Source organism: Paroedura picta, chromosome 6 (genome assembly GCF_049243985.1).
Source record: "Paroedura picta isolate Pp20150507F chromosome 6, Ppicta_v3.0, whole genome shotgun sequence".
Classification (NCBI taxonomy): Eukaryota; Metazoa; Chordata; class Lepidosauria; order Squamata; family Gekkonidae; genus Paroedura; species Paroedura picta.
The window spans coordinates 92,006,752-92,024,485 of record NC_135374.1 but is presented as its reverse complement, the minus strand read 5'-3'; the positions used below and the strand labels follow the sequence as shown (position 1 = coordinate 92,024,485).

General features: G+C 45.0%; 1 protein-coding gene across 2 annotated transcripts; it reads right to left on the bottom strand.

Moving 5' to 3' along the window:
• Positions 1–1,597: 1,597 nt before the first annotated feature.
• Positions 1,598–16,955, bottom strand: C6H13orf46 (chromosome 6 C13orf46 homolog). 2 transcript variants are annotated; one of them, XR_013232354.1, is made up of 7 exons: positions 16,688–16,955; positions 13,483–13,534; positions 11,827–11,926; positions 9,445–9,498; positions 7,303–7,367; positions 5,244–5,377; positions 1,598–1,699 (listed from the first exon to the last, which is right to left on the bottom strand). XR_013232354.1 is itself a non-coding variant. In XM_077344266.1 (7 exons), the coding sequence occupies exons 1-6, from the start codon at positions 16,890–16,892 to the stop codon at positions 5,305–5,307; spliced, it is 549 nt and encodes a 182-aa protein (XP_077200381.1). In that variant the 5' UTR covers positions 16,893–16,955; the 3' UTR covers positions 1,598–1,699; positions 5,294–5,304. The 2 variants fall into 2 exon arrangements, 1 of the variants encoding a protein (XP_077200381.1); XM_077344266.1 differs by having other exon boundaries at positions 5,294–5,377.
• Positions 16,956–17,734: the final 779 nt, after the last annotated feature.

The window sequence follows — 17,734 nt, the reverse complement described above, 5'->3', positions numbered from 1 at the left end:
AGCGCCCCCTGGAAATTAATTTTTTAAAATTTTAATAGCAATTAATACCAGCCGGTGATACCGGCGCATGCCACTTGGTGTCCAATTACTGAGTAGCCGCGCCGAATGGCGTTGGCGTCAAGCTATCGGCGGTAGCTAGGGACGGCGACCAGCGATTCTCAAATACATTATCCCCTACAACTAATGGAGCTATTCCAAGTATACGACTGACCTATTTATAGCTGCAGCTGGTGGGGACCGGAGAACCGGTCCGTTTCTCTACAAATACTTTACCGGAGAATCGATAGTTTTCAGGCCTAGTAAAAAGGCTTAAGTAGGGATCAGAAAACAGTTATAAATAAATAAACTACCGATAAATAAGTAAGAAATTTTGGTTTTAGACTAAAAACATAATACAAATAAAGGATGACGTTTTATATTTATTGGTATGTTTATGAGTTTGAAAACAAATGATTCAAAAATTCAGAGCGAGACAATCTCGCTCTTCGGCGGAGAGAATCGAAAGTGCGGAGCGATACTGTCTCGTTCTTCGGAGCGAAAAGGTTTGTAAAGTGCATATAATTATTACAAAATAAATAAATAATACTCACCAATTATAGTCGCACTATTTGTTAGTTAACTTTAACTTGTACAATATCACAACAATCTAACTTAGAGTTATATTATGCTGTAATTTTACCCTAATCATTATGGGAAGTCTCCTGATTCATAGCGTGCTCCAAAATCTGCTGGTAGTACTGCCACTGCCGTTCCAGACTTTGGCCTTGCGACTGACCAATCGCACGAGTGGCAGTTGCCCGCAGCAATGCTCGTAGTACTCACGTGTTTTGGAACGGCAATTCAGTGGCACCGCATAAACAGTAGCAGTGCCCGATTGCACATATCTCAATGCAAGTGAGGGAGTATGCTGAAACCGAGCTAACGTCCAGTACGTTGTTCAAAGAAAAATTAAGCGTTATGAGCGGAATACATAAATCAATTTTTCTAATTCTTCTCTTCTTTCCTTTATGCTTTCACCACCCCCTTACAGTTATTCATCGCCCCCAAATGCACCTGTGGCCCATTACCGCCCCCCTGGATTGCTGCAGCACCTACCAGGGGGCGGTAGCACCCACTTTGGAAATCACTGGACTAGATGATCAAGGAGGTCCCTTCCAACTCTATGATTCTATGATTCTTCTTCCTGATTTGACATCTGGTCCTTCTCCCCCTTCACTTTATCAAGTGCCAAAATGGCCCCATTGGCTGTTTTGGCACTTGAAAAGGTGTAGGGGAAGAATAACCACAGCATCTCAGCCCGCTGTGCTGCTGGCCTGATACATTTCGTACCACTTTGAAATGTTGGTAACATCCCTGTGACAGACACAAGGATGCCACAATGTTTGATTTGGCCCTAAGATCCTTTTAAATGAAAGCATCAAGGTAGCTAAGCACCAAGCCACGGCTCCTTCCCTCACTGCTTTATAACTATTTCATTTCAGGAAGCCTTTCCATATTTCCGTATCATACACCTCCACTGAATCCATTCTCTGTATCACATGGCAGAAAACACCAACCCATCCCGGCAACTCAAACAGTAAAGCAAAGGAACAGTCAGTTGAGCTCTCGATTTGTGTTTATCCTGTACTTTTTTTTTCATCTGATCCTTTCCTCAGTGGTCTCCTCCAATTCCACATTGGGTCTAAAAACATGGAGAGTCCTGTGGAATAGAGTAACAGGTAAAATTATTAGCGAAGAACAGATGAAGCTAAATGTTTGAGCAGATCTGCCCTCTGTGTGCTGAGTTGACTATAACTTTTATCACCTGTGACCATCACCCTCATGGCCTCATCTTTGGTGGCTTTGATTGCCATAGTCAAAGGAACATTTCATATCCATGGACTAACCTTTGAAATAATCCCACTGGATGGATGCAGGCAAAAATGTGATGTTTAAGGACTACGGGTTTTGCTGGGCCAGCATTTTATTGGTCCTACCAATAAAACTGTATTCTGGCATGCAAACAAGTGACTTGGATCCCACAGATAATCTCATCTGATGGAAGATTGGTATTTGTCAAGTCTTACTTCTCCACCTTCTGCTGCAGCCCAGAATGCCCTCGGAATGGCTGTTCCTGAGGGAGAGACCACCGAAGGGGAAAAGTTCAGAAGTCTGACAAAGGGAGGGAAGGAATTGGTGGAAATCACCGTCAATCACCTCAGAAATGATTGATGGGATCCTGTTCAGAATCATGGTCTGAAATACCACTGAGCTTCAAGGGACACAGAACCAGGTCTTTTTTTTTCTTTATTAACTACGTCCCCCCATTCGTCCCCCATTCTCTAGTCACAGTAGACAAGATTCTGCAAGGCTGCTCATTTGGCCTCTGTGTATAGGCCAATATTTTTGAAATCAGCGCCATGCAACTGTTTCAAATATAGTCTTGTGAGCACCTTGCAAGCAAGCCAGAGTCTGGATAAAAACATATATTACATGCCTGAGGAATCACTCAGCCCATCCTCCATAACCCCCAAATATAAACAACAACAGCAAATTGTACTTACAGCATGGGCCTATTGATGAAACAAAAATAAATATATTTCCTTTTTGACAGCATGCATAATATGCCCCCCTCCAAAGGGAAAATGTTTAATTTGCCTGTTGTACCAAACTACCCTACAATATTGGAAATTATCAAGAGACATGGTTTAGAACACATTGTTAAGCATGCCAAAATCCCTTTATTTAAATGGACTTCAGTGACCTCTACTTTGTGTTTGATTGTAGTTTGAGGGGTTTTTTTTAGGCCACTGCCCTGTGTGACATTCCACCTTCTTCACTTTTCTGTTTGTTTTTGTTTGTTTATAAATTGACTTCTGTATCACCCCTCTCAGACTTAGCTGCCTTGGGGCGCACAGCATAGAGTTTGAAGACATTCATTACATAAAATGAAACAATAATACAATAACTTTCAATAATTTTAAATAACATTAAAACAATTTAACAAAATATGAGCAGCAATGGTGTTGATTTTGGTCTTCCAAAATAAGGGCAGTAGGGGGAGAGGGAAAGGACTGGGAGGAAAGCCCAGTCAGCTGGCTTGGTGTGTTTCCACCGGCCTCAACCATAAGCCTGGTAGAGGAGCTCTGTCTTGCAGACCCTGCAGAACTTAGAGAGTTCCATCAGGACCCTGTTATCTTCTGGAACCTCATTCCACCAGATGGGAGCCAGGGCCAAGAAAGCCATAGCTCTGGTTGAGGCCAGTAGCTGCATTCTGGACTAGCTGTAATTTCTGGAGCAGGGTCAAGGGAAGGCACACAGAGAGCAAATTGCAGTAATCAAGCCTGGAGATGACTGTCACATGGATCACGGCAAGGTTTTCCTGGAGCCAGATAGGGCACTAGTAGCTTTACTTGGCACAGGCAGAAAAATACCAGCTGTGCTATCTTCGTGACTTGAGCCTCCATCTTTCGGGAGACATCAAATATCATGATTGTGTGGCAGTTAGTTGCACACTACCAGCCTGGGGAGGTAACGCTTCCTAGTCTGGACCTTTCCTCCCCAGCTATAGGATCTCTGTCTTTGAAGGGTTCAGTTTCAGGCGGCTTGCTTTGAGCCCCCCATTACAGCCTCCAGACGCTGGACCAATGAGCTTGGAGGGGCATCCGGCCAATCATCCATCAGGAGATAGAACTGGATGTTATCCACAAAGGTGTGACTGATTATCCCAATACTGACCCTCTGACCATGACTGTGCAGAAAGGTGGTCAGCCTCTGGAGGGCAGCCTTCCCAGTCCCTGCGTTGACAAGGCAGGGATCAAGGAACTCATGGTCTACCATGCCAAATGCTGCTTGAGACTGAGCAACACAAACAACTTGGTCCAGCTTAGCCTGGAGATCATCCATTAGGGTAATCAGAGTCATGTCCACCCCATGGCCAGGTCGGAAGCCCAACTGGAATGGATCCAGAACTGATGCTTCATCTAGGAATGCTATGAGTTGGTCTGTGGCAGCCCTTTCAATCGCCTTTGCCAGAAATGTAAGAAGTGAGACGGGTCGGTAACTGGCTGGGTCTCACAGGTCCAATGATGGTCTAACAAGCACCACCGTGATGTGTATGTGGCCAGGCTAACAATCCCCCAGAGGACTGAGCACATGGTCTGTGGTAGGATCAGTCACCAACGAGTTCTAACCATCGAGCTCCAAGGATCTCCGCTGCGGGATCCAATCAGTTTAAACCAATCAATGGGATCTGGCCAATGGTGTGTGGCCACACCCAATCCTTTAGTCTTGGATGTGTATATAAGTTGGGGTTTTCAGGGGGGGGGGCATTCAATGCGGTCTTGGTATAACTTGTATCATGTTCTGTTTCCAGTAAAGACCTGTAATGATTTCAGTTTCTGTGATTCTTATCTACAAGATCCACCATGGATCTAACACACTGCCTCTTTCAGACCATCCAGGAAGGTCCCTGTAGACAAGGACAGATTTATTATTGCTGCCTCTTCTTGACAGTCTGGTTGTTGTGATACTCTCAGCCTAAAACCAGTGGGTGTTTTGAAAATGGGATGATTTAAAAGCCATCTTGGATCCCATGTTGAGCAAAAGCTGGCACAGAAACATTTAGAACAATTAAGGAAGAATGTTGGGTGGGAAACATTGCTGGTGTAGATTAAGATTTATCGTAATACGGCTCCAAGACAGCTACAAAACCATAGTTTAGCAAATCTTGCCGGTGTCCAAATGTCCATCAATAAAAGAACTTAGAAATCAAATGTTTAAATCATTATAAAACTATAAAAACATGTCACGACTACTTAAGGCAAATTCCCAATAGCCCAATTTTGTCATACTTTGCATGCTATAGCACAGTATTTGGCTATTTGTTTTGTGACCTCAGTATTTCCCCGGAAGAGGAGGCTCTTAATTTCCCCTTTCTCAGATTCACTGGGAATCCAGGGCAAGAGGGGGGTGATTATTTTATTAAGAATTCCCACATAAATTGAAGAGGACGTGCCCAATGGTCTCCAATTCCCCACCTCCACATATACAGATTATCTCTGCTTCTGGAATCTTTTTATAGCGCCCCTCAAGCACAGCAGATGGTAAAGCAGAGCACCGCACAAGAGTAAATGCCCTCCTGCAGTTCTTAATCTCCAGAAAGGACAGATTAACTGCTGGTTTCTGAATATATCTGTTTCTGGGGGTGGGTGGGCATGAACATGGGTGATCTTGACAGGTCTCATTTGGTCTTTCCCCCTTACATCTCATAGGGTCCCGATCCAATCTAGTAATGAAAGGCAAGGACATCCACCTTTCCTACAGCTACTCTTTTTTTTCCTTTTGCTTCGTCTGCTTCATCCAGATGGGAAGACAACACAGCCAGCTGCTTGGAGACCTGCAGAATTTAAATATATTTTAGATGTCACATGGCACGATTTGAGACAACTCTCTACTTACATTCTACTTAGGACAAGCCCTCACTTGGCATTCGATATGTAAAAGGATACTGCTGTGCCTGAATCTTTCTGAAGCCAAATTGCTTGAGGATACATCCGGGGGGGGGGGGGGGGGGAGAAGGGGAATTAAAATAACTAAACAAAGACTAAAGGCGGGAAAGATTTTAGAGCCCTACAAGTCATCTTGGATCCCATGTTGAGCAAAAGCTGGCACAGAAACATTTAAAACAATGTGAAATAGAAAATAATCTGAAGATAGATATCTAGGGTCAAGGAATTATAAACAATCCAGGGATGGTGTGAGGCAGAAGGAGAACACTGATAAAATTGGACAGCTTCCAAAGCATTCATTTTTTTCAGGGCAATTGATCTCTGTAGTCTGAAGGTGAGTGGTAATTCTAGGGGATCCCCAGGTCTCACCTGGAGGCTGGTATTCCTAACTAAGGCTGAAGTCCTATGTGTATTTGCTTGGGAGTAAGCTCTTGGGCCTTTGTTCTGAATAAACATGGTCAGGATCTAGCTCAATGGGAAATACCAAAATGCAAGGGAAGAATAAGGTAACAGGCTGTTGAAACACCCAAACTGCTACACTAAAAATCCAGAATACATACAGGAAATGGTAGCCAGCATATGTTGAAAGCTCCACCTAGTGGTCAAGATAATAATAGATGCATAACCCTGGTAGGTTGTAGAATTATAGAATTGGAAGGGACTTCCAGGGTCATCTAGTCCAGTGGTCCCCAACCTTTTTATCACCAGGGACCGGTCAACGCTTGACAATTTTACTGAGGCCCGGGGGGGGGTAGTCTTTTGCCAAGGGGTGTCACCGTCGCCTGAGCTCCTGCTCCACTTGCTTTCCCGACAGCGCCCCTGACTTCCTGCTGCCCACTGGGGGGGGCGCTGCCAGCAGCAGCTGCCCTGTGCCATGCCAAGGGAGAACCCCAGCCATGGCGGCCGCTGGAGAGCACCAAAGGTGAGCTGGCAGTAGAGTGGCAGGGCAGCCCCCGAGGCAGCAGCTGGAGAGGAGGACGACAAGGAGCTGCGGCCTGGTACTGAATGATCCACGAACCGGTACCGGTCCTCGGACCGGGGGTTGGGGACCACTGATCTAGTCCACAGCCAGCAGAATGCAGGCAATTCATAACTACCTGCCTACCCACGTGACCCGACTCCCATGCCCAGATGATGCCCCCACCTAGCCAGAGTCCCTGGCCAGTCTGGTCTGCAGGAAATTTGCCTCCCGATCCCAAAGTGGTGATTGGCATTTCCCTGTGCTGTCCGGGGGAGGGGCAAGCAGGTGGTCGATGTGGATGGGAGCACAAATGTTGGGAGAGCTCAGAAGGGAGTGGGCAGGGGAAGGATGCATAAGTGGGCATTGGAGAAGGGGAGGATGGGCAGGAGGAGGTTCTGAGTAGGACATAGCAGCAGGGAGAGAAGGAGGCTGATGAGCTTTCTCTGCTTAGGGACCTCCAAGGCATGGAACCGACCCTGAAGGGGGCAGCCAATTAGGACCACAAGAGACAATTCTATGGTTTGTGTCCAAGGGAGCTGAAGGTCTTGAAGAAAGCTTCTTTAAACTGAGACACCCACAGTGCTCTCTTATAAGGATGACTGAAACAATTGGAACATGACTGCCAAATAAGTGTTTTCATGGTTAGGAAATGAATATTTGCCTCCTCTAGACTGGGGCCACAATTAAAAACTAGCTCAATTTTTAATTAACCTTTCCTCCAATAAACGGTATTACATGGCTTTGATTTTTGCGGTTTTGCTTTGTTGGACCACTTGGCTAACCTAAATATTCTTTTCCCTATCAAAGTTCTGTTCACGAGATTTATTTTTTGGAAGAAAAAAAAAGCCATACACAGCTGTGAGAGCTTCCTCTTCCTTTCCAAGTAGTTTCTCTTCTGTTGAAATATCTTCAGTTTTCTGAGCAGGAGAAATGTTAACAAATAGTGATTTCTTTGTCAAATGCTTCAAGCTAATAACGCATAACAGTGAAAGAAAGTGCAGCTCTTTTCTGGGGGCTTTCTTGCTCTTGTTCCAGGGTCACATCCAGTTCAAACCATGTGACTTTGGGAAAAAGAATTCCTACTTCAAAATATACAACATGCTTGATTGCATTGTTGGCTTTGGACAAGCAGTGTATTTAAAGTTGCCTCCTTTGCTTGCCATGGAAAAGGGCCTTTGGTTCTGGCTCAGCAATGCCGAACAGATTTCTGCCTGCGTGTAATGCTCTGCTCTTGATGAGATGCTAACGGGTGGGGACTCAACATGGCTCTTAGATTCCGGGGTCCATTTCTGCCCAAAAAATGCCGCCATAACACCAAGCAATTTGATTAGAAAGCCAGGAACATTACAGCTGTGCTTTGAAAACAATTCTTGTTGGCCACAACAAAAAGGAGAAAAATCCTAACCCAAACAAGAGTCTAGGGACAAAAAACGGTTAACAAAAAGGGAAATCTCTGTAGGCCTAACGAGGATGTGCCATAGAGTTTCTAAAATGTGATGTAGTTATAAAAATACCAGGATTTATTAATAACACAATATAAATTAAAAACACCCAAAGGCCTTATACATAGCCTCAGATAAAGCCCAATCCTATGAACATACTAGTGCCTCAACACCATTTACTAAATGTGTTTCAGTGTTGCTGCTTTCATCAGTGTTCTGGCATATATATATATATATATATATATATATATATATATATATATATATATATATATATATGATATATATATATATATATATATATCACATAAAATAAAACTCATTATACATTTATTTATTCATTTATTTATATATTACATCCTGCCGCTCCCAGCAAGCTGACTCGTGATGGGTCACAATAAAGACTCCAATAAAAACATACAATATAATCCCATTAAAACAACCATTTAAAAAACCCCTATGGAAGTTGACAATTCCAAATCCCATAGTGCTAGCTATCGTCCGGTCTCAAGGGGGACCCCGAGTGCAGACCCATTTTGTATTTTGTAATGTTAGCTCCTTTACATAGGCAGATCTTTAACAGATATCGACTATGACCACTGTGTGAACAGTTAGTCACATGTATGGACCAGTGGGCCAGGCAGAATAAACAGAAGCCTCTAAATTCTCAAAAACAGGTCCTGGCCATAGCAAACATTAATCGTGTTCCAGCTTGCACTTTCAGCATCCACATACATGGAAAGTATGCTCAAGTATACTTTGAGGTAATACCGTCTGGAATGGTGCCATACAGTGCAATCCTCCATTCACAAGGGTGGACATGGATGGTAGAGGTAGAGGGTTGCCTGGGGTCACTGGTGGCCTCCTGTGCACACTAAGTCTCTACTGGCAATGGACAAGGGGGGGGGAAGGCTTCATTCCGGAGAAAGGCCTTCTTTCCCCAAAACTAAGCCTTTGGGGGCTGCGGCTCCAGCCGAGGCCGTGGCTTCATTATGGGCCTGCTCCTTGGGCTGAAAAGAAGCCGCTTCCTTGGGTGGGAGGGGCAAAAAGACTTCATTCTGGGGAAAGGCCTCCTTTCCCCGGAACGAAGCCATTTGTGGTGGTGGCTGAAGCCGTTGCGGGGAAAGGAGCAGGCCCGTCCCCGCTCCTTTCCTCAGCGTGAAGGGCCAGAAAGGAGCAGGGACGCCGCGTCGAAGAGGGCGAGGGGAAGCCGACCGGGCAACTTACCTCTGGGAAAGGCTTCTTCCTTGGAGCGGCAACTCCCCGGCCAGCCCAGGCAAGGCCGGGCCAACCAGCCAATATAATTAACTCCCACACATTTGAGAAACCCTTCTAGGACTGTCAAGAGTTTTATGTAACTCTGGTTGACAAAGCCTGCCCAGAGTAAACGTCTGTTCATTTGACCCAGACCTGCCCTTCCTGGAAGCAAAAATCATACATGTACATGATATACAAATGAACTAGCTTTATACTGCATCAGAGCACTGATCTAGCAAGGACATCTCCTTTGGTGACAGCTCAGAGTTGTTGCACGTACCCTGTTTATACTTACCTCTTCTTCCACTTTGTCCCTCAAGTCAATCTCCACAAATAATGCTGGGTCCTTCTGTAAGACAAACACCACACAGTTGTGAGTGACCTTCAGGTGACAGCTATATAATATACATATGGCCATGTAAGAAAGGCTTGACAACTACTCTTCCCAGGGAAAAGCAGTTTGCTATGCTTATATTTGCATCTGAAGTGTGAAGGTGGTTGTATATGCTGTTTCCTTGCTGTTTCATCCTCAGAATAACCCTGTAAGGGTGAAAGAGAGAGCAACTATGGTCACCTAGTAAGGATTTGAACATAAATCTCCCAGATCCTCATCCAATGTTCTGTTTAGCCACTATACCATGCTAGCTCTCCAGGTATGCTTTCTACAAATTTAGAAGTTAAAACTGATGCAGAAATTAGACATGTGTCGGTCTTCATCTATATAGAATGGAGGTTGTCTTTACATAACACAAATGACTGGATTAACACATACCTGAACAGAGATGGAATTGGGGTGTGTGGGGGAAAACCTTCACACCAATCTAGAGCACATGGGCCACTGAATAAACTGTAACAAATGTGAAACATTTTAAAATCCCACCTTTGCCACATTCTTTTTGTGGTCTTTCAAAATGGTGAGAGACAACTTGGTCTCTAGAACAAGGTTTGAGGCCACAGTGGCACCTTTAAGACCAGCAAAATTTAATTCTGAGCATAAACTTTCACGTGCTCACTGGCCTCCACACTTCTGTTGCTTGCTCGCTACTTAAACAGAAAGAGAAGGCAGTTAATATGTTCCTGAGATAATTACTTGCCTTTATATCCAGGAGAACCTCTTCTAGCTTAGTTTCTGTCTTTGTCTTCTACAGAATTAGAACGAGATGATTGAGTGCTGCTATTTTCCTAGTTGTTTATGTAAGAGGCAGGTGTTGAACAAGAGGTTTTAAAATATTAGCTTGAATTTTCAGTACTGAAGGGAAGTTCTCATTGATCCGGTTTCTCTCTCGTGCCTATGGCCAGGTGCTCTCTATCACTACAGCTTTGTGTTGCATTCCTTGTTTGATTTGTTTGCGGTATTAAAGAGGTGACCAAATTCAATTTAATTAAAGTGAGAACCAGAAATTCAGAGGAACTGGGACTCCTTGGGGCCCAACAACATGGAGCTCCATTTGCAGCTCCATCACAGCAGAGGTGCCAACCAACGCATCACAAAATGCATCCCCAGCTTCTGTAACAGCCCAATGTGAACTGTGGGTTCTTCTCAATTGTCATGCATGTACTGCTCCATTGGGCTAGGACTGTGGCACAGGTAAAGAAGGGTCTTCAGTCTCCCCCCTCCCCCATTTCCCTAACCTGAAATGTCCTGTTAGGACTGTCCACATGTTCCTTAGGATGTCACGTTCCTCATTCTTGATTCTTTCAACATGCGAGAAGCTGAAGAGACTACTGAGAAAAACCCAGGACAGGGCTGTACCAAGGGCCAGACATGGTGTCTGGAGTGAGCCCCCCCCCCCCCAAGCCACCAGGGACTTATCTCTGATTTAGCTTACAGACAAAAGCAGACCTACTTTAAAGAAAATGACTGGAACCTGTTGAATGAGGGCCATTCTGCACCAGAGAAATAAAGTGAAATGCTTATTTTACGCAGACTCCATATTTTTGGCAATCTGCACGACATCACCAGCATCCAGTATCCAAGCAGTAAAACAGTAGCTACATCCTCCATTTTAAAGCACTATCTGGGGAATCGCATAAAGTGGATTCCCCAGCCTATGTAGTGCTAGCCAGAGGAGAGCAACCAGCAAGCCACATGCCAAGGAAATGTGTGGAGCTGAAATAGCGCTATGTCCATCTCCAGTGCTTGCTCTCGCACCCGTCTCCCTCTCCCGGGGACATTTTTTTTAAAGCAAGCTGCCTGGAGCAACAAATAGGCTTTAAATTGTGCAAAGCAAAAAAAATTTTTTTTTAATCCCCCCCCCCAGTTAACATATAAACCATGTCTCTCTAAAGTCCCCCCCCCCAAAAAAAAGAATTTGGGCATGAGATTCATTTTTAAAAGCTTCAAGGCTCATGATGCCAAAAAGGGTGGCATTAAAAAAGCACTATGCATCTATGATTAGACGCATAGGTGTCTCAACGGAGAAGTGTTACATAAAAAAAAATTAGCTAGCATTGCGGGCCCTTTAAAACATGGAGAAAGGTGATTGGCTGCCTGGCTTGATTGACAGGTGGAGGATAGTCACGTGTAAAGTGCGTTGCTATCTTCTGCCATTTCAAACAAGCATGCGGAGTGCCAAGAAGCGTGAGTAGGCAGCAGAGGAAAGCAAGAAGGTGAGGAACGGTATTTTTTTCAATGTGTGGAACTGCCCTGGTACTTAACTCTGTAATGTCACCTGACCTGTTTTGCAATTGTGTGCTTATGAGCTGATTCTTCTTGCTTGTGATCACTTTCTTTATCCTTTCTGCTCTCGTGTACTTTCTTCTTGATCTCTTTGAGACTACACAGGAAGGAATATTAATATGGGTTTATGCAGTCTGACTGAACAATTAAACATAAACATTAAATTCATGGTGATAGGTTAGAATGTCATTTTAAGCAACTGATGTTAGGGGGGGGACACAGGCTACATAAGGATGCAGCTCATCTTCCCCCCCCCCCAGTGTCTTACCAGTTGAAAGAGGCCTGGAGGCCAGGGCAACTTACTGACAGGAGGGCAGCTCCTTTTCCACCCAGCAGACTTCTAACACTGGTAGAAAGTTGGAGGTGGAGAGCAGATCCCTTATTAGGCTTTCCTTGCTGAGGCCCATGATTTACTCATGAGTAAACATTCCCAGTGCAGAGGCTTTTTCTGGCTGTCCTGTGTCCCAGAGGACTAGCAGGGGGTTGTTTCTGGGCCTTCCACAGCCCCTCCTCCTCCTCCTCCAGAAGATATGCAGAGCCTGCACCTGGTGGTGGTGGTGGTGGTGGTGGCTTGCCCCCCCCCATGTCCTCCAAATTGAAAGAGGCCAAGAAGCCAGGGAAACTTACTGACAGAAGGGCATGCTCTGAGACCAGCTCCTCCTCCACCGAGCAAACTTCTGAAAGTGGCAGGGAGTTGGAGAGCTGACCATGTATTGGCCTTTCTAGTAAGAGCTCTCTACTGGTTGGGGCTAAACTACCAGGGCTGAGGGCCCTCCTGATTGGGGCTAAACTATCCTGGTTGAGGGCCATGACTTACTCATGAGTAAACATTACCAGGGCAGGGGCCATGACTTATGAATACTCATTCCCAGGGTAGAAGCTTTTCCTGGCTGTTTGCATGCAAATTGACCTGATTGGTCCTCATTGGCAGAGTGCAATTTGACCTGATTGGCCCTCACTGGCTGAGTGCAATTTAAACTGATTAGCCCTCACTCATGAGCAAACATTCCTAGGGTAGAGGCTTTTTCTGGCTGTCTGCATGCAGGTAGGGAGTGAGTTGGCTGCGTGCAAATTAAACTTTATAATATTTACTGATGATGTACTTCTAGGGTTGAAAGGAAAGTAATAGTGTGGGGAGGTGGGGTTTTTTTTCCTATGTGGTGTTTTGACTGTGGTTGGTTGGATATAACCTATTGCATCTAGGCTCCATGCTATGCAGTGAGAAGAGCCACACTTGGATCTAGCGCTAGGATAGTGTGAGGCCCGCGCAAGAGTCTCAATGCACAAGGACTGTCAGTCTTCTCAACTTTTGTCTCTCTGCCTCCCCCCAGCAGTCATTTTGCACCCTGGGTATGTTTATTCTCAGTCTCAAGGATCTGAATAGAGTAACCCATGTAAATAGGAGAAGAGGGCAAAATCACTTCCTTTCTTTCTGTCAGCTAAGCTCCCCTCATGGAAGAAATAAGAAGGAACAATTTCATCTCCTCCCCACCGTAGCTTCCTGCCCACATAGCTTATTTTACCTGGGTCCTGCAACCCTGGGGATAAACATAGAGTATTTGCAGATTGCACAATTTCATTCAGCATCATTAGTATCTCTTGTGTGATTCATAGAACACCCGGTATAATTTTCATGCTAAAGTGCTTGATTACCAGCTAATATCATCTTCTGCGTTCCATGCCCCTTCTTTTGTAGACGAAGGTTCTAGGAGAAAGAAAATAGTTTCATAAGCTGTGCCCTGTGTAGGCACAATCTAGTTCCCTTCTTTAGGACTACCTGTCTCCCATCATGAAAACAACACTGAAAGGTCCAAAGGCCAGTTGTAAGAGGCATAAAATAAATACTTCTGAAACACCAATGGTGGGCGGGAAAGTAAAGTTAATCTAGTGGAATTGGGATACCTGTAGCCTTCTGCCCCCACCAAGCTCCCCCTCTCTTGCTTTATTTTGAACTCATCAACAAAACCTTTAGCTGTAGATCTCTGGTAAAATTGAATGATACTAGGAGATTCAGAGAGGCACTGTGGCCTTTGCAACTTAGCATATACTAATGTGCAACGGGAGTCTGTGGACATCAAAGTTAGTCACAGCAATTGTAGCCTTTGTAGTGGATTAGCAGCACTTGTGTGAAGATTCTAAAGTACTGGAGAATGGAATGTTTAGAGGCAGTTTCCTTTGAGGGAAGTGACAAAGCTGCTTGGACTGGACATCTTATCCTGCTTCCCAGGAAACAAAGGATAGGGAGCCAAGGAAAAGGGTGGCTGTACCAGCAGTAGGTAATCTGGGAAACAGGCACCTGAATTAGGTTAAGCAGATATACACCTGAGGAAGCAGAGAAAGGAAGACATGAGTAGCTAATAGTGGGAAGAAGACTCAGTGTGGGCACAAACAGAAGATTTTTTTTTACAGAAAGCCAAGTGGGGAGGGGAAAAAAAGCAAGGGATGATGGTTGGGACTCAGATCTAGAGTGGGTAAAGGAAGCAAAATTGACCAGAGAGGTAGAAGAAAATCATAAACTTGGGAAAAGAAGGACTCATGAAGAATGGTGTTAGAAGAGGCCAGGAAGAGGGAGAAGCTGGTAAGATTGCTACATTCCTCCCTTTCCTTGGCTCCTGTCACTTTAAAAAGCTTCATGCCTGAATGCAGGTTTTCCATCAGTCAGGAAGCATTTCAGGTAAGAATTGTTACCTGTCTAGGGACTAGGGATGAGCATGAACTCGGAAAATGTGATTCGGTTGGATTCGTGGTTTGTGGTATACCGAGTCCACAAGCCATGAACTGTCACAAACTGTTAGCTGCTGAATGAATTGTTTCAGTTCAAGAGGTTCTTGATGCAAAAGAATACCCCCTCTCCCCCTGTGCTGGAGACACCAGCCTCATAGGGGATTTCCAGATGACTCTTCTTAACCTGCCCTCCAAAGTGGGTAGGTTGGCTTTATGAGGTCTGAGTTGTCCCCCGCTTCCAACAAAGTGCCCCTAGAAAAGTGCTTTATGATAGCTGAAAGGTCTTAATTTTGACAGATGCAAGTTCAGAGGCTCAGTAGCATATAGAATGGATCCTGTGCGAGCTAGAGACATCAAAAATCACAGAGAACCATCCCTCAGATGGTCCTCTGCATGCTCTTCAAGTCCCCCCACCCCCATTGATTTAAAGTTTGGTTAATATTTAGATTGAACCGAGACAGTCTGTCTGGAAATGTATCTGTTCATGAACCATCACACAGCATTTAAAGGCCCACCCTGCTAAGAAAATGAGGGGCTTGTCAGCTTTTCCTAAATCTTGTCAGATTTGTCAGCTTTTCCTAAATCTGCTCTGTCACTAGACTTGTCAGCTTTTCCTAAATCTGCTCTGACGCCTTAAAAAAAACTAAAACAACACACTTGAAGTACTTAATAGAATGTGATGGGAAATGTTCTACCTAATTTTTTATATATAAGGGAGCATAAGATTGCCAGAACTAAAGCCAGTGTAGCACCGATAGTTTTAAGTGGTGCATAGAGGAGAAAGTTCCTGCAGGTAGAATGTGAAGCAGAGCCACAACTCAGGTGTGGATCATCTACTATGCTGCCAAAAAGTCTCCAGTTCAAACCTTGGTGTCTCCAGATAAAGGAAAAAGGTAACAAGTTATTTGAAAGGCCTCTGGTTGGGATCCTGGAGAGCCACTGCCAGTCCACGTATACAAAACGCACACAGGACTGACATAAGTACATGTGCAGGAGCAGCATTTCCCTCCACAGTAACCCTGTGTTGCAATAAAGCATACATAGCAACATTCCCCGTTCTGTACCAGTCTTTATCAGTATAGTTGCCTCCTCACAATCTGGGTTTAGAAACCATAATGAGGTAATAAGTTCCCATCAGCAGTGAAGAGGGAGGATGTGGTTAAGGAAACGGTTTGAAAATAAAAAGCCACACAGGCAAGGGAGTGGTGAGAAAGATGAAGCAGATTTTGAGCCGGGCCTCACCTATACACCTCCAGCCGAACTTCCTTGCCCTGAAAGGCTATGCTGGGACGATAGTACTAAGTTGGTTTTGCTTTCTATTGGCTGATCTGAGGTAGCGGCTAGTCTCACTGGCGGAAACAAGTATTACTACAGTGGAGGAAGACTAGCAAGCGGTTGAGAAAAGTTGGCCAAACATGGGCCTACCTCAGTACTTGTCTACAGTCCATAGTGTGAAGCCAACATATAGCCGAAGGATATTTTGTTGAAGACTGGCTGCCCAGCGGGTCTAATCTTTAGGACACACATTTCAGCTGAGTGGAAAGCCAAGCAAGAGAGAACTCTTGCCACACTGCTAGACGGAAGCCTGATTCATCTTTTTCAGCAACACAAATGGCCTTGGAGTCATTGGTGATGTGCTTCTATAAAATCAGAAGTTACCAGTCTCATATATGAGATACTACACTTGATCTTAGCCTAAAGGCCAAGCAGTATATCTGTTCAAAGACTAGAGGCAGTCATAGTGGTATTTATTTCCCACATTATCTGGTGTTAGAGGGACACTTCCCATCTTATTGACATGGTTAAATTAAACCACATTCCAAATTTATATTACTACAGAACTGACTTTAGCAATAGGACTGGGGATCACATGTGACCCTATCATGAAGGCTACTCTGTGATATCCTTAGCCTCTACTAAGAACGGAGAAACTTGCAAATAAGTCCCTTGGAGAGATAAATCGTGAGACTGATCCCAGACACCTTCTTGTCAAATTGGTCCTTTTGGCAATACTGACTGCTGACCCAAGCTCAGTGCATCAGGACAGGGCAGCAGAGGAAATGAGTGAGAAACAGGCTTGCTCTTCCTTCCTTCTTGCCAATGAGCCAAAACTGCTTCCGGAGAAGTCGCTTACCAGCTTCTTGCAATGTCTTCTCAATCTGCCCTCCTAACTCAGGTGTAAGAGAATGTCCCAGAAGCCGGACACTCTTGCTTTTGTGAAGGTCAGGAGTTTCCACAGCTCGGTGGGTCCCGGGGGGTGGTTTGGTCTTGAAAGGCATACTCGCTAGATGCCGTCTGTATATGATGGCTGGTGTCTTTGGTGTTTTATGTTTCTTCATGTTAACTAGGTCTGCAGAGCAGGGTTTTTCTCAGGGGATGTTTTGCCTTTGGTTTGCACACTGGGTGTTGCACAGCTTCTATGACATCACAAAAGGTGAAGTGAAACAAACTGCCTCACCCAGTAAAAATGCTGCAGTGTTTGAGAAGCAGGCTCACACAGTTCCCTCTACTTTCTTGGTTGGTCTCTGTCTGTCTGTCCTTATATTTATTGATGGCCACTCCCGGACTGGGCTGGTTTGTGGTGCAGTTGGATCACCTCCAAATTCCTGGCCAAAGGTACAACCATAAGCTGAAACCCATCCAGGCAGGGGAGATGCACTTCCTGATCCTGCCCCCTTCTACCCAGCCACAGGACCTCCGTCATGGAGGGGTTGAGTCATCCAGACACTGCTTCTAAACAACTGACAAAAGTTTTTTTTTTTTTGGGGGGGGGGAGAATCTGGCTGGCCTTTCATCAGGAGATAGAGCTACGTGTCATCTGCATACTGATGACAACCCAGTCCACAATCCTGGACCAGCTGTGCCAGAGGGCACATAAACATGTTGAAAAGTGTGGGGGAAGAATATTGTTCCCTGCAGCCACCCACAAAGGGGAGTGCAAAAGGGCCAGACAACTCTTCTTCCACTGCCCCCCCCCCCTCTGAGAGGCAGTGGGCTAACAGCTCGTGGTCGACCGCATCAGATCTAGAAACACAAGAATAGCCTAACCGCCCCAATCCAGCTGGCGACAGAGATTATCTGTCAGGGCAACCAGTGCAGTCTCCACCCCATGGCCAGGACAGAAGCCCAACTGGTACAGGTCAAGGGTTAGGATATTATTTTGGATAGCAGTTTAAACTCT